At 36.2% G+C, this 15,412-nt stretch overlaps 1 protein-coding gene across 13 annotated transcripts in view; it reads right to left on the reverse strand.

Annotated features, from left to right (window-relative positions):
* Positions 1-15,412, reverse strand: part of TMEM87A (transmembrane protein 87A) — a 43,172-nt gene that overhangs the window by 20,398 nt on the left and 7,362 nt on the right. For 11 of the 13 annotated variants that reach the window (XR_002176422.3, XM_073800807.1, XM_073800812.1 and 8 more), the window contains exons 4-10: positions 14,828-14,941; positions 12,677-12,730; positions 12,550-12,594; positions 8,570-8,687; positions 3,767-3,828; positions 2,798-2,981; positions 1,477-1,576 (exon numbers count right to left, since the gene is read on the reverse strand). Coding sequence is in view for 11 of the 13 variants with exons in the window: in XM_073800807.1 (XP_073656908.1) it covers positions 1,477-1,576; positions 2,798-2,981; positions 3,767-3,828; positions 8,570-8,687; positions 12,550-12,594; positions 12,677-12,730; positions 14,828-14,941 (677 nt within the window). In the remaining 2 variants the exon portion in view is untranslated. Of the gene's footprint in view, positions 1-1,476; positions 1,577-2,797; positions 2,982-3,766; positions 3,845-8,569; positions 8,688-10,839; positions 11,010-12,549; positions 12,595-12,676; positions 12,731-14,827; positions 14,942-15,412 lie in introns of those variants that run through there. The other 2 variants (XM_019935351.3, XR_002176423.3) reach the window with 2 other exon arrangements.

Genomic DNA, 15,412 nt, shown 5'->3' on the forward strand with positions numbered 1-15,412 from the left:
TTAAATGAATATATACATTTTAAAAGTGAGAACCCCCCATTCCCCTAATCCCATTTAAAGCAAAACTCCTTTAAATAAATGAATAAATTAAAAAAATTAAAGTCCCCCATTTCTTTAATTCTACTTAAAGCAAAACTCCTTGAATAACTGTCTATACCTAACTCCAATTCCTCTCCCCCTATTTAAGAGAGAATTCCCCTTATTCTCTCTTAAACTCACTCCAATCAAGCTTTTTGTCCTACCCCCTTCATCAAAGCTGTTCTCATTTAAGGTCGCTAATATCCTCCATGTAGTTAAATCCAGTGATCACTTCTCAGTCCTCTTACTTGACACAATTAATCACTCCCCCCTTGAAACAGTGTTCAGCTTTGTCTTCCACTTCACTGGTCACTACTCAATTTCCTCTGTCCTAATTCTACTTCACCTCATTGATTTCTAAATAATAATAGTCCAAGGGCTCAGTCCTTTGACCTCTTCTCTGTATACACTCACTTCCTTGATGATCACATCCAGTCTTAATGGCTTTAAATAACAGCTACATCCTTATGACTCCCAAATTTATATCTCTGCCTTAATTTCTCCCTCCTACTTCCCTCATTTGGATATCTAACTGACCTTCTAATCCTGCCTCCACTCCAAACTTATTCCATTTAAGATCTTCCTGAACTCAGTAAACGTTAGTTCCATCCTTCCACTTGCTTAGATCAAAATAGTTGACATTATCCTTGATTCTAGATCAAAATAGTTGGCATCATCCTTGATTCCTTTTCTCTTTCACATCACACATTTTATCTACCTGCAAAGTCCACTGTATCTACCTTCAAAATATAAAAGAATCTGACCACATCTTAACATTTCTTCCCCTGGTGTACATATAGCTTCTTCACCAACTTGGATCTTTGCTTAACTGCCAAAGTGAAGCCTTCCTTGAGCACCATATTTACAAATGAAAGTTCCACCTCCTGCCTAGAACTCTATATGCTTTCCCTGCTTTATCTGCTCACTGACATATTAGATTTTTCATTCACGTATTTTTATTTTACTCACATATTTTTATCTGTGCACCAGTCTGTCCACAAATGTAAACTCCAAGTCTTTTGTTTTCTTGCTGTATCCCTAGGGCCTAGAATGTCTAATATATAGAAGGCACTCAAGAATGCTCTTCCCATTAAAAAAATATGACTTGCAAGAATACTTTGGAAGAGGAAAGTCACAATAAGTTTACTCTAAAAGTTTGATGTTTCAATGTCATTTGCTATACTGCAGGTTTTCCTGCAGATGCTCCTTAAATTCTAAGTAGTAAAATGAAACACTAATATTTTTCCAACTTTTACAAATCTACAATATTTCAGATACCTTTGATTTCAGAAATATTTCTTATATCGACTCTTTCAGAATTACACTGGAAACCTGCAACACTGTTTCAATTTAATCAGCATTTTAATTTGCTCTTCCATATAGGAAGTTAATACTTACTTGACTATGCCATATCCCAGACTAACTATGATGACCAGGGTTCGAGCCAGTGAGCGTTTAACTGCTGAAAGCAGCTCTGCAAGGATCAGGGCACCTTGGACTGTAAGAAAGAAAAAAGGAGGGAAAAATGCAGTATGTAAACTAGGTTTGGGAAAAGGCACAATTCTAGAACCAGAATGTAGATTTCTAACACTCTTCAGAATAAGCACTGATATTAGTCCTACTTAAAAAGAATACCTCTTCTGCGATGTTTACAAGTACAAGCTGATATCACTTACTATCTTACTCATGTGGATAGCAATCTGGGTGTGCTCAATTTACCTTCCCTCTCCACCTCCTGCTTCACTAAAACCTCAGCAAAATACCTCAGCCTACTTCAACAATTTATAGCATCTAAGGAATATTCCTCCCAGTTTAAAAAACTGTGAAATATAGCTACCTATATGTAGGAGAGCACAAAACACAACACAGAATTTTCAACTCACTTTCACATCTATTATTTTCAAGCCATTTCAAAGACCAGGGAAAGATCTAATTAGTATATCTTGCAACAAGAATTATTAATAATTAAGTGGTCTGATGAGAGAGAACTGAAGCTATCACAAAAAAAAAACTTCAGGGCTTCCCTGGTGGCGCAGTGGTTGAGAGTCCACCTGCCGATGCAGGGGACGCAGGTTTGTGCCCCGGTCTGGGAAGATCCCACATGCCACGGAGCGGCTGCGCCCGTGGGCCGTGGCCGCTGGGCCTGCGCGTCCGGAGCCTGTGCTCCGCGGCGGGAGAGGCCACGGCAGTGAGAGGCCCACGTACCGCAAAAAAAAAAAAACACTTCAGTACGAAACAATTTCTATCACTACCTGTTTACCTTACTAAACCATACATACCCTCCTATTTTCTTGGTATTAGTATATTTTACCAACCCCGCCCCCCAACCCAGTATCTCTGAAATCAAGGTAGGTCTTACAATCAATGGCATCTTACAATTAAATTAGCAGTATTTACCTTCTTTCTTAGATGCATATAATAATGGTACCTTAAAAATCAACAGCAACTGAGATTCAATAATGATAATAATAGTCCCAAAGTGGCCACTACTGTAGTAACTTTTGTGAGTTTATTTCAATAAAATTACTCTTAAATAACTGAAACCACAATTTAAGAGATTAAAAACAAAGTCACAATCATAGTGATTCTGCTTAAGTTATTCTAATAATTAAGTAACTGCAAAGTTACAGCTACTTAATGACTGCTGACCTTAGGAAAATTGTCTTAAGTTTCACCTGCCAACCACTAACAAACTGGCAAACATTTTTTGGTCACATACCAGATTCTCCTTTGTATCGGATATTCTGAAATTCTGCATAGAAGACAGCTTTCTCAAGCATGCCCAGGAAGATGACAGCACCAATCCAAAACTGAATTCTCAGAAGATCTCTCCAATAGCAAGCAGACCATGCCAGCCACAGAACACCAAATAGGACATATACAATACACATCACCATGAAAAACTGTCATCCAAGTGGGTAAAAGAGAAAAAGAAGGATTAAGGCCAAGAGCCAATTTAGAATCAATACAGTGTCTTAACATAATGTAAAAAATATACATACTACACCTTCTATTTTAAAAATTATTTTATTTCTTTGAAGTTCAATACTAAGATGAAAAAACTGTCTCCTCTCGGGCAGAGAGAGACTACCTAAGAGTTTCCCTTAGAGAGTGACCACTCTTTTTATTAAAAGAGTTTTTTCAACTCACAATCTAAAATTATTTAAATGAAGACAATGAAAGGAAAAAAGGCACGGTAGGGTTAGGATACAGCTGAAGGCAAGGAAACACAACAGAGTGGGAAAACTATAAAAGCACAAGGAAAAAGAAAAAAACTCCACAAACAAACGAAATCTGAAAACAGATTAAGGATGTTCTCAGACACACAGACTGAAAAGGAGAAAGTGTCATCATTTACTCATCCTAAATGGGATCAGAAACTATAGGGTTTTAAGAAGTACCCCATTTTGGATCCTAGAGAGGATGTGAGAGGTGAAATGACCTTTGAGGTACTTTCCAACTCTAAAATTCCACAAGTCACTGACTTCATTTTACAAATGAGAAAATGAGGCACAGGGGGGTTCACTGACACTTCCAAGATCACATTCTAGTAGGAAGTAAGTACAGAACTACAAGCAGTATTTTCGGAACTGTTCAGGAACAAGTCTTTAATACTGCCACAAAACATGGACAATCTTTCAAGCTAAACTCATTTAATGTTGAGGTTAAAGAATATAAGTTCACTTACAATCATCAATGGGTATTCTTCAAGCGTGAGGTATTCATAGGGACCTTTCACTTCAACAGTCACTGCCAAAACACAGTCCTCAGAATTAATGTAAAGAATGAAAAAATTAAACAAGAACATTATCTGATATTTGTTTGATTAAATTAATGAAAACTCCATTGGGTAATTTACTTTTATCCATTTCAATCCTGGTGAATATTACATTTGTAAAGCACTCTGAAATTCATGAAGTGTTCTGATGGTTTGTGCTGTGTCCTGCACAGGCCTCAGCATGACTCTGCTCTAGTCAGTATCTTAGGTGGAAAAGCCCTCTGTTCCCATACTCACATCCTTTAAAGACTAAGTTGAATGTATTTCCTCCACAAAACCTGGTGAGCTGCCCAAGTGGAACTATTCCCCATCTCCTCTAAATTCCAAACATACTTCATGTATGCTTTTTCTTACATCACTAATATGCTTTGAAAAGTATTGGACTTCATTCCTTCATTCTGCTGCCCTCTTTGTTCTTTTCTCTCTCCTTACCTATATTTTCCTACTGCTTTCTTTCATTTTTACCTACTTTAACTTTATGTGACTTTCATAATTAATACATCATTTTCAGAAGGTGCTTAATAATAAGGAAGTGTTTAATGAAGAGAACAAATGACAGTAACAACAAGAATTTGAAAGATTTGCCTTCCTGAAGCAAACCTATAACTACTTTAAAACTGTAAGTGATAAAACTACTTGGATAAATTTTAAGTATGATTAATAAATAAACTGATTTATCTGAGAAGTGGTATCTATCACCAGAGAGAGACTATTCAACAAAAATTTCCTACTAATTTTTATCAAGCAAAAAGGACATACCATTATTAAAAGTAAATCAGGTCTAATACTTATATGAAGAAAAGGAGCATCCCATAGTAGCAATCACAAAAATTTCATAGCTGAACTGGTTAGTAATCTAAGCCCTCTTAATTTAATAAAAGAGTAAATAAAATAATTAGTAAATATTTGTCAATTCTCTGTTGACTCTACAGCAGGGGTCAGCAAAATATAGCACATGGACCAAATCTGGCCATCTATTCCAAAGTTTTATTGGAAAATAGTCACATCCACCTACTTACATACTGTTGATGGCTACATTTACACCACAGTGGCAGAGCTGGGTAGTTGTAGCAGAGAGAACATTTACTATCTGGCACTTTAAGAAAAAGTTGGCTAATCCCTGCTCTATGCTAAAATATAACATACATTTACTGAGCACTTACCACGTGACACACACTATGGAAAATATAGGAGATGGAAAGATGTAGAGGATGTTTTCTGCCATCTAACGGATTACTATCTTCAGGGGACAGGGAGTTGGAAAGCAACAGAGAACTGTGCCCCTGAGCCAGACCCAGAAGGATGAGTGTGTATTTTCTATGATGAAGTAAAAAGCCATCCAGGTAGAGGACATTACATGAACGAAGACTGGTGTGAAAATGCATGATATATTTAAAGAACATGTAGTTTGAGACTCCATATGGTACCATACAGTAGCATTTTGACACAACGCAGCAAAAGGTAAACTGGGACAATTTGTAGAGTTTGTAAGCCTTGCTGCAGAATTGGACATTTTATAGTAACAGGAAGATATCAAAGGTTTTAATGAAGGTAAGAAAGATGATAAAAGTGTTTTAGAGAGAGAATTTTAGGACTTTCACAAGGTGTAGTTAAGTTTTGAGTATCGTCTTTTTAGTTCCAAACAACAGATGGATAAAACAAAAACAAAAAAGAGAGGAAACAAAAAGGACATGAGCTCAAAAACAAGATAAACAGCTCCATGTATCAAAACTGAACAAAAACTCAGAACAGTGCATGAGGTTGAATCCATGGTCATGGTGGACTCTGGGCCCCAAAGTATGCTACAGTAGTTGAGCGTGCAGCTCCTGTGGGATCACTGAAATTAGTAGGAGTCTAAGATAAAGGGGAACCAGAGCCAGATTTGATGCATGAAGAGCCTGAAGTGGAGTGGAGCAAGGTTTCTTCTCCACCCTTTTCAAAGAAAGAAGGTACAAAGTAAATCTTGGCAAATGCTCCTTGAGACTATTACTCATTAGGAAGCCATGGGCCTAGATACAGGAGGATATACATATGTCTTGGGTCTAGAAACTGCCAGGCCACCTCTGGCTTGCCTAGATCTGCTATATTCCATATTACTATGGAGAATAAGACCCATCTCTGTCTTGGGAATTAAACATTCAATACAAGAATCCATAAAAAACAAAAGTTTAAAATTAAGTCAAATGAAATAAAGAATAACGACGAAAGTAGAAATCAATGAAATAGACAATGAAATAGGAAAATTAACAAAACCAGAAGCTGCTTCATTGGGATAAAAATATAGTAAAACAGAATTCTAGAAATATTTTAAAAGTTAAAAAGAGAAGTCACAAAAGCAATATTAAGAATAAAAAAAGATTTTTTTTTTGTAAAGTAATATCATTACTAACTTTAGGCCAGCAAATTTGAAATCTTGAATGAAATGGACAATTTCTCAGTGGGAAAAAAAAGAAAAACCCTGATTCAAGGAAAAATAGAAAAACTAAAGCTAAAATACTTATTACTATTAAAGAAAATAAATCGGTTGTTGGGACTCTGCTGGTGGTCCAGTGGTAAAGAATCAACCTTCCAAAGCAGGGGATGTGGGTTCGATCCCTGGTTGGAGAACTAAGATCCCACATGCTGCGGGGCAACTAAGCCCTCGTGCCACAACTACTGAGCCTGTGTGCCTCAACTGGAGAGCCCAAGTGCCACAAACTACAGAGCTCATGCACTCTGGAGCCTGCACACCACAACTAGAGAGAAGCCCATGTGCCGCAACGAAAGATCCTGCGTGCTGCAACTAAAACCTGACACAGCCAAAAATAAAATAAAGAAAGAAAGAAAGAAAATATATCAGTTGTTTAAAATCCTCATGGCATGGGACTTCCCTGGTGGTCAAGTGGTTAAGACCCCGTGCTTCCACTGCAGGGCGATCCCTGGTCGGGGAACTAAGATCCTGCATGCCGCGCAGTGAGCCAAAAAAAAACCCAAAAAACCAAAAACCTTCATGAGGGAAAAAAAGAACATCAGGCCAAAACACTATCATAAGTGAGTTCTATCAAACATTCAAGGAATGGATAATTCTATCCTTACAAAAACTGCTCAACAGAATATAAAAACGGGACATTCTCTGATTCGTTGTATGAAACTCGCATAACCTGGATGCCAAAACCCATAGAAGATGTACGAGAAATTAAAATCATAGGCCAATCTTACTTTGAACATATGACAAAAAACTCTAAATAAAATGCTGGAAAATAGAATCTGTGTGTGTGTGTGTGTGTGTGTGTGTGTGTGTGTGTGTGTGTGTGTGTGTGTGTGTGTGTGTGTGTGTGTGTGTGTGTATCAAGGCTAAATAGTGGCATCTCAGAAATTCAAGAATGGTTTAACATTAGAAAACCAGTTAATGCAATGCATCACATTAATAGATTAAATGAGGAAATCTATATGATCAATTTAATCAATACAGTTAAGCATTCCACAAAACTGAGTATTCATTCTCAATACTAAAAAAAGAAAAAAGAAAAAATTCACTTAGTAAACCAAGAATAGAAAGAAATATCCTGAACCAAATAAAGAATACTTTTTAAAAATCTACAGTAGGGCTTCCCTGGTGGTGCAGTGGTTGGGAGTCCACCTGCCAATGCAGGGGACACGGGTTTGAGCCCTGCTCAGGGAGGATCCCACATGCCGTGAAGCAACTAAGCCCACGCGCCACAGCTACTGAGCCTGCGCTCTAGAGCCCGGGAGCCACAACTACTGAGCCTGCGTGCTGCAACTACTGAAGCCCACGTGCCTAGAGCTCGTGTTCCGCAACATGAGAGGCCACGGCTACGAGAAGCCCACGCACTGTAACAAGAGTAACCCCCACTCACCGCAACTAGAGAAAGCCCACATGCAGCAACAAAGACCCAACGCAGCCAAAAAATAAATAAAATAAAAATCTTAAAAAAAAAAAGACAATAAAAAATCTATAGTAAACATCATACTTAATGGTGAAATGTGCTAATATTGCCAATAAAGTCAGGAGCAAGAAAGGATGGCCACCATCATTGTTTCTATTCAACATTCTACTTGAGAAAGCAGGGGAGGGAAGAAAACTGTAAAAGAGAAGGAAGAAACAAAAAAAGAAACCACAGAAGATAAGACCAATTAGTAAGTTATTGTAAAATTCTAGGTAAGAAATGATGAATCCCTAAACTGGGCGGCAAAAGTAGAAAGGAGAACACTAAGAAAAATTGAGACATTAAAAAATTATCCAAGTCAATTGATTTAAAAATTTCCAAGTTTTGACTTCATAACTAAGTTTTAACAAGTCTACTGAGAACATAATACTAATTGAAAATTTTAAAAGCAGGAGGATCAAATGAAGGGAAATGAAATCTAGTATCTATAATACATAATAAGAAAGCATACATGAAGTGCCTATCACATACATATTGAATGCAGAAAAATGTTAATTTCTCTCCCTCTATTTTTCTACTTGACAACATTCTTAATTTGTTATTCCCTCTTTATTTTTTTGGCTGCACTGCGTGGCTTGTGGGATTTTAGTTCCCTGACAAGGGATCGAACCTGTGCCCTCTGCAGTGGAAGCATGAAGTCCGGACCACTGGACAGCAATGGAATTCCCCTTATTATTACCTCTTTAAAGCAATTTTACACTACCCACCATGCGACACAGCTAGATAACAGTAATACAAATGATAAAAAGAAACAAAATGTACTTACTGGTAAAAAGATTACTTAGTGAATTTTCTTTTGATGATTCTTTGGAGGGTGAAATGCCAACATGTACAATAAAAATGTATGGTGCATCTTGCCAAGTTTTCAAGGGCTCATGCATTACCTAGAGAAGAAAGAAGACATCAAATCTCCCAATCTTAAGAATTAAGAACACAGGTTGGCGGGAGGTGGGTGAGGAATTGGGAGATGGGGATTGACACATATACACTATTGATACTATGTATAAGACAGATAACTAATGAGAACATACTGTATAGCACAGGGAACTCTATTTAATGCACTGTGGTGACCTAAATGGGAAGGAAATCCAAAAAAGAGGGGATATATGTATGTGTATAGCTGATTCATTTTGCTGTACAGCAGAAACTAACAAAACATTGTAAAGCAACTATAATCCAATAAAAATTAATTTAAAAATTACAAAGTGGCAAAAAAAAACCCCACAGGTTAATTACACAATATGAATATTTCGTTCCAGAATGTGCCCAGAAACTTGGTTGAGTCCTTCACTTTTACTCATTACAACAGTAGCCAAAACAAAACAAACAGGCCTACAGTGTATACAATAAAGTAGGTTAATTATAAATTACTAAAAGGCAGGACATCTTATATTTTGTTATACACAAAAATCTCATGTTTAACATTTTTCTTTTCACAAAGAAAACCTCAATTTAAATTCCTAAAATGAAACTCTACTTAAGCCATGCTAAGATGCTAGGTTATATTTTACACAGATATCCCAAACAAACTAAAGAAATTTAATTTAAATCACCTGGAAAAAATCACCCATGATGACATCGGTGAATTATAAACACCAGCTCCTGAATCTAATTCCCTTTGTTCAATGCCCTTCCCAAGACCACCACAATTTCTGCTAACAAGGTCTCACATTTATATCAAAAATTTAATCTTGGCTAGGCTATATGGAAAGCAAGAGTCACTGTCCCCCAAAGTCAAGAAAGTAGAATAAATAGCCTCCATGTTTATGGAACTGGTTACCTGATCCAAAGCCAGTTAGTCTGTGCACAGCCCTACCAAAAAGCCATCAAAGGATGTGTTGCCTTAAATGCTAGATGGACTATGGACCTTCACAAAAGCAAGACTAAAACAGAAAGACAAGGGAGATGAACATAGAAAAAGCTTGGCTGCTCCTTCCTCATGTCTGAAAGGAGGCACTACTACTTAGACTTGCAATTTATTACTTTCTGGTCTTAAAAGGAACTTTTATCCAGAGACCTCTGGGTAAGCTTCATTGATCTATGAAACCCCTCAAAGTGGATAATAGATTCTGCATTTTCCTAGGGAGCCACAGCTTTTCTCAAATGCTAAAATTATCCTACAACCCAAGAAAATTCTGAACAAGAGTTCAAAAATTATATTCCATGATACAAATTCGAAGTGTCAAAACAAAGCAGATTAAATGATTCTTCAGCTTTACATTTACTAGGTTATCTTAGTAACTTAAGGACATAAATGTCATGTTGAATCATACGTTGATTTACCTCTGCCTGATAGTCTCTTTCTGACAAAATGCAGGGGCACTTTGTAAGAAAACTGTACATATTCAAAGTTATAGGTAATCATGTCCTATTTATCCACTGAAGCTCTCCTGAACTTAACTGTTCATTAACCAGTAAAACTTTGGTATAATAAGCTGCTCTGCTATTAATTTTACGTATCTTAAAAATTACCTCTTACAAATCTCAAAGGGACTGATTCTCATATTCCAAGATTTGATAAAGTTTGCACTTAACTCTGAAATATAGATATTTTGATGCTGTAAAAATAATATTCATAGGCTAGGCACTCTGTTAAGCATGTAATATTTATTACTTTCTTTAATTCTCACAACAATCCTATCAGATACTATTACTAGCTCCTTCAATAGGTGAATGGATAAACAAACTGTGGTACATCCAGACAATGAAATATTATTCAGCACTAAAAAGAAATGAACTATCAAGCCAGGAGAAGGCATGGAGAAACCTTAAATGCGTATTACTAAGTGAAAGACACCAATCTGAAAAGACTATATATGATTCCAACTATATGACATTCTGGAAGATGCAAAACTATAGAGACAGTAAAAAAAAAAAATCAGTGATTGCCAGGGGCTTGGGGATAGGGAGGGATGAATAACTGGAGCACAGGGGATTTTTAAGGCAATGAAACTATTCTGTATGATATTATAATGGTGTTTATCTGTCATTTTACACTTCTTAAAACCCAAAGAATGTACAACATAAAGAACTAACCCTAATGTAAACTAGACTTCGGTTGATAATGATGTGTCAATGATGGCTCATCAATTGTAGCAAGTGTACCACACTGGTGCAGGATGCTGATGGTGTGGGAGTGTGAGTGTGCATTTGTGGAGGTGGTATGCGGGAACTCTCTGTGTTTTTTGCTCAATTTTGTTGTGAACCTAAAACCGCTCCAAAAAATAAAACTTATTAATAAAAAAAAAATTATAATAGTAAACATATCACATTATTCCTTAAATCAAACCAGAAAACTCAGTTAATCAAGATATTAAATCTTTTCTTAGGGGAAGGGACAGAGAGAGGCTCCTTCCTCTAAAAAACATGTTTTATCAGAGTTTTAATAAAAGTGGGTAGAGATACTGAACTTATTAGTATCCTTTAAATAGGATTATATTCTCTTAGGCTCAATTTCAGGAAGAATAATCAAAGGACAGATAATTCTTTGACTTCTTTTGACTATAAACAGACTAAATATTTCTAAATATTACTTGTGATATTCAACAGGGTTATCTTTTCAGCCAGCTTTAATCACTGGGAACAGGGCTCAAGCCCTGAGTAGAACTTAAAAGTATGCTATGCACAGAAGACCACTGAATAAAGCACAATTACAAACAGCCAATATGCATGTAAATGGATATTCAGCATCAACAATTATTTTTTAATACAATTTACAAAAATTTAACCTGAAAAATTGCATAAATCTGTTTTAAATTATAATAGCCATTGTTTGTGAGGAAAGAGAGAAACGCAATCTTACCTTCTTCGGACCACAAATCACTACAACTTTTCTCCAGAGCACTTTGACAAAACATTACAAAAGAATTTATAAACTGTGCATATACTTGGACCCAACAGTTCCACCTCTAGGAATTTAGGCTAAAGAAAATATTATAAATGTGCACAAAGATACAGCTAGACACTATGAACATGATCCTATCCATAACAGTGAAAATTTGGAAGCAACCCAATGTACATCAACTGGGAGTTTATTATAAAAATCATGGTAAAATAGTAAGCAGCCCAAGAGAGGCCTGAGTAGGCCCTAACTGCTCACCCCGACTGATCTTAAGGCTCTGTACAAGAAGGAAGTAAAAGTTAAAACAGAGTTTTAAATTGTGAAAGAAGACAGACACAGGCCACAAATTGTAACGATTCCATTTATATGAAGTGAACAGAACAGGCAAATCCACAGAGACGGAAAGAATAGTGTTTGCCTAGAGCTGGGGGAACAGTGGAATGAGGAGTGACGGCTAATGACTGCATGGTTAGTTTTCGGGGTGATGAAGATGTTCTGGAATTAGACAGTGATTGGTGGTCGTACAACTAAAAACCTCTTAATTGTACATTTTAAAAGGGTAAAATTTGAGATGTACTCTTCCAATTATATTCTATCACAAGATTTTACATGGAGTTTAAGGTTCTTCCTTAAAAGTTTCTTACTGTTTACAAACAATATTTATAAGGTGATAATTACAAAACAATACAGACTGATTGTAGCAAACATGGAAAAGACAGAAAACATAAAAAAGAAAATAAAAATCATTCACAATATCATCCAGATATAACCGTTATTAACATTTTGGTGTATAACTTCCATTCTTAAGTTTCTTTTTAAATGTAAGCATAAGATAAGAATTTAAAATAAACAAACATAAGAACACTAAAATGTGTTCAATGCCCTAAATTCCCTATCACACTTACAGTTTTGTCTCCAGTAAAGGTAAGATTTGTTCCATTCTCCTTGGCCTTCAAACAAACAAACAAAAAAGAAAATTAATTCAGAATTTCTACTGTACTCTCAGAAATATATAAAAAGGAAAACAATTACCTCCTGTTTTTCTCCTAAAAGAGGCAATCGATGCACGAAATCCCCAGAAAAACTCTATGAAAGAAATAGAAAACTAAAATTAAAGATGCATAACAGCAAAAGAAAAGCATAGCTCAAAATCCACAGAAACAGTTAAAGCAAAACATATAAAAGTAGACATAATAATATGGCAGTAACAGACAAAATACTTCCAATTAACCACAAACAAGTGAATAAAACCTTGCTAGAAACTAAAAAATAGTATCAAACCAAACTGGCCACTCAATTTTTCTATAAGATTACAGATATTGTCATTCTTGACAAAACCTTAGACAGAAAACATACTAGTAGGATAAATGGATGTCATAGTTCCCTGAATTTCTACACATGAGGAAAATGTGGCTCAAAGCTATAAAGCTTTAGATGCAGAAATGGGATCTGAACCTAAGATTCCTAACTCTGAGGTCCACTGCTCCTTCCATCACAACACATGCCATGCCTGTAAAAAAAAACCTCCACTAATTACCTTTCTTACCAGTTATCAGCAAAGGAGGCATTATCCTTCCTGAGTAATTAGGACATGTATTTCAATTCTACATTAGACTGGAGGAGGAAACCTTATGAAGAGGGGTTTATGCCAAAACCCTGGAAAGCTGATAACAGATCTAAAAGTAGTGAACCTTGGGCAACAATATACAACAGGTAACTTTCCACAATCAAATCCAAGAAAGGCCAACCAATCCTCCTAGCCTGGGGAATAAATTTGGAAAACCAACAGAAAACCCCCTCCTCAATATCACATTGTGCCTAGCTTCCTTTTTCTACCATACTTCCACTATTTTAAAGCTATTTTCTTTTTATCCGAGGTCATAAAATCTACGGTATGACAAGAACACAACCCTTGTAGTTCAATTATCAATGACTTCATTTGCTCATCAATTAATAATTATTAAGTAAAAGACTTCTTATCAATAAACTTTACTTCTAGTAAGTAGACAGAAAACCTAACTTTCCATGAACTTGCCTCTTCAAGGAAAGGTGCTAAATAATCTGAAGCAGTACTTAAATGCAGTAAAACAAAGTAAAGGCTATAGCTAAAATAACTATTTTCAACACCTATAAAATACATAATTTTTCTATCAAAAAACTGGGGTCAGATTCTACTTCTCAGAAAGGAGAATTTTATAATATAAACCCCATTTATATGATTACATATATATAAGAATTAAAATACACAATATTGGGAATTCCCTGGCAGTCCAGTAGTTAGGACTTGGTGCTTTCACTGCCGTGGCCCAGGTTCAATCCCTGGTCAAGGAACTAAGATCCCGCAAGCCACAGAGCACGGCCAAGAAAAAATAATAATAATATAAAATAAAATAAACAGTATTATTCACCTCTTCCCCTTTATTCGAAAAAAGTTGTGAAGTTCAACCCTTTGATTTCAAGTCTATAGTAGGAAAATCTAAAAATGTTGATTCTGGGATATATAAATTAGATGAGATGACAAGAGGTTTAAAAAATGAGGGTTTCAAAAGTCCATCAATGGATGAATGGATAAAGAAAATGTGGTATATATGTACAATGAAATATTATTCAGCCTTAAAAAAGAAATGAAATTCTGATGCATGCTATATGGACGAACCCTGAAAACATTTTATTACGTTAAAGAAGCCAAAAAAATACTGTATGATTTTACTTCTTTGAGATATCTAGAGCAGTCAGATTAACGGAGAAAGAAAGTAGAATAGTTGTTACCAGGGAAGTGGGAGTGGAAGGGGGGGTGGGTGTTTTTATTATTTAATCGTTATGAAGTAACCACTGCAGATGATGAAAAAGTTCTGGAGATGGCTAGTGCTGATAGTTGCACAACAAGGTGAATGTACTTAATGTAACCGAATGGCACACTTAAAAATGGTTACAACGGTAAATTCTATGTTATATATATTTTACTATAATAAAAAAACCCAGGGCTTTGCTTTTTACACACAAAGGAAAGCCCATCCTCTCTTTGAGATGAATATTTAAGTGGCTGACTATGTACCTATCAGAACATGATTCTAACTTGCTTCTGTCAGAAGGAATTGAGGAGTGAGAAATGCGTATCACCAAAAATACAGCCATCATATTATTCACCTCTTCTATTTCCCTCCAACTACTATCAAATATTACCTGTGTTTTAAAGAGTTCACTGCAGTTTTGGAACAATTTTGATGATGTTTGATATTTCCCAGACAAGCCTTTTTTTTCCTTAAGGTTTTCCAAGTATGTCTCCACTTCTTCTGCCTGGAAAAACAGAGAAAATACAAAGTATTTAACTTATGTAAGATATTTAAAAGAAAACAAATAGATTGCCTTTGGTAGAAATATAGTTTTGGATTTGCTGTTTTTAAAATTAACAACATCTTGGGCTTCCCTGGTGGCGCAGTGGTTAAGAATCCTCCTGCCAATGCAGGGGATGCGGGTTCAAGCCCTGGTCTGGGAAGATCCCACATGCCACAGAGCAACTAAGCCCGTGCACCACAACTACTGAGCTTGTGCTCCAGAGCCTGCAAGCCACAACTACTGAGCCCACGTGCCACAACTACTGAAGCCCTAGAGCCCGTGCTCTGCAACAAGAAAAAGCCATCGCAATGAGAAGCCTGCGCACGGCAACAAAGAGTAGCCCCCGCTCGCCACAACTAGAGAAAGTCCGCGCGCAGCAGCGAAGATCCAATGCAGCCAAAAATAAATAAATAAAAATAAATAAATTTACAA

The sequence above is a fragment of the Tursiops truncatus genome, chromosome 2 (genome assembly GCF_011762595.2).
Source record: "Tursiops truncatus isolate mTurTru1 chromosome 2, mTurTru1.mat.Y, whole genome shotgun sequence".
NCBI lineage: Eukaryota > Metazoa > Chordata > Mammalia > Artiodactyla > Delphinidae > Tursiops > Tursiops truncatus.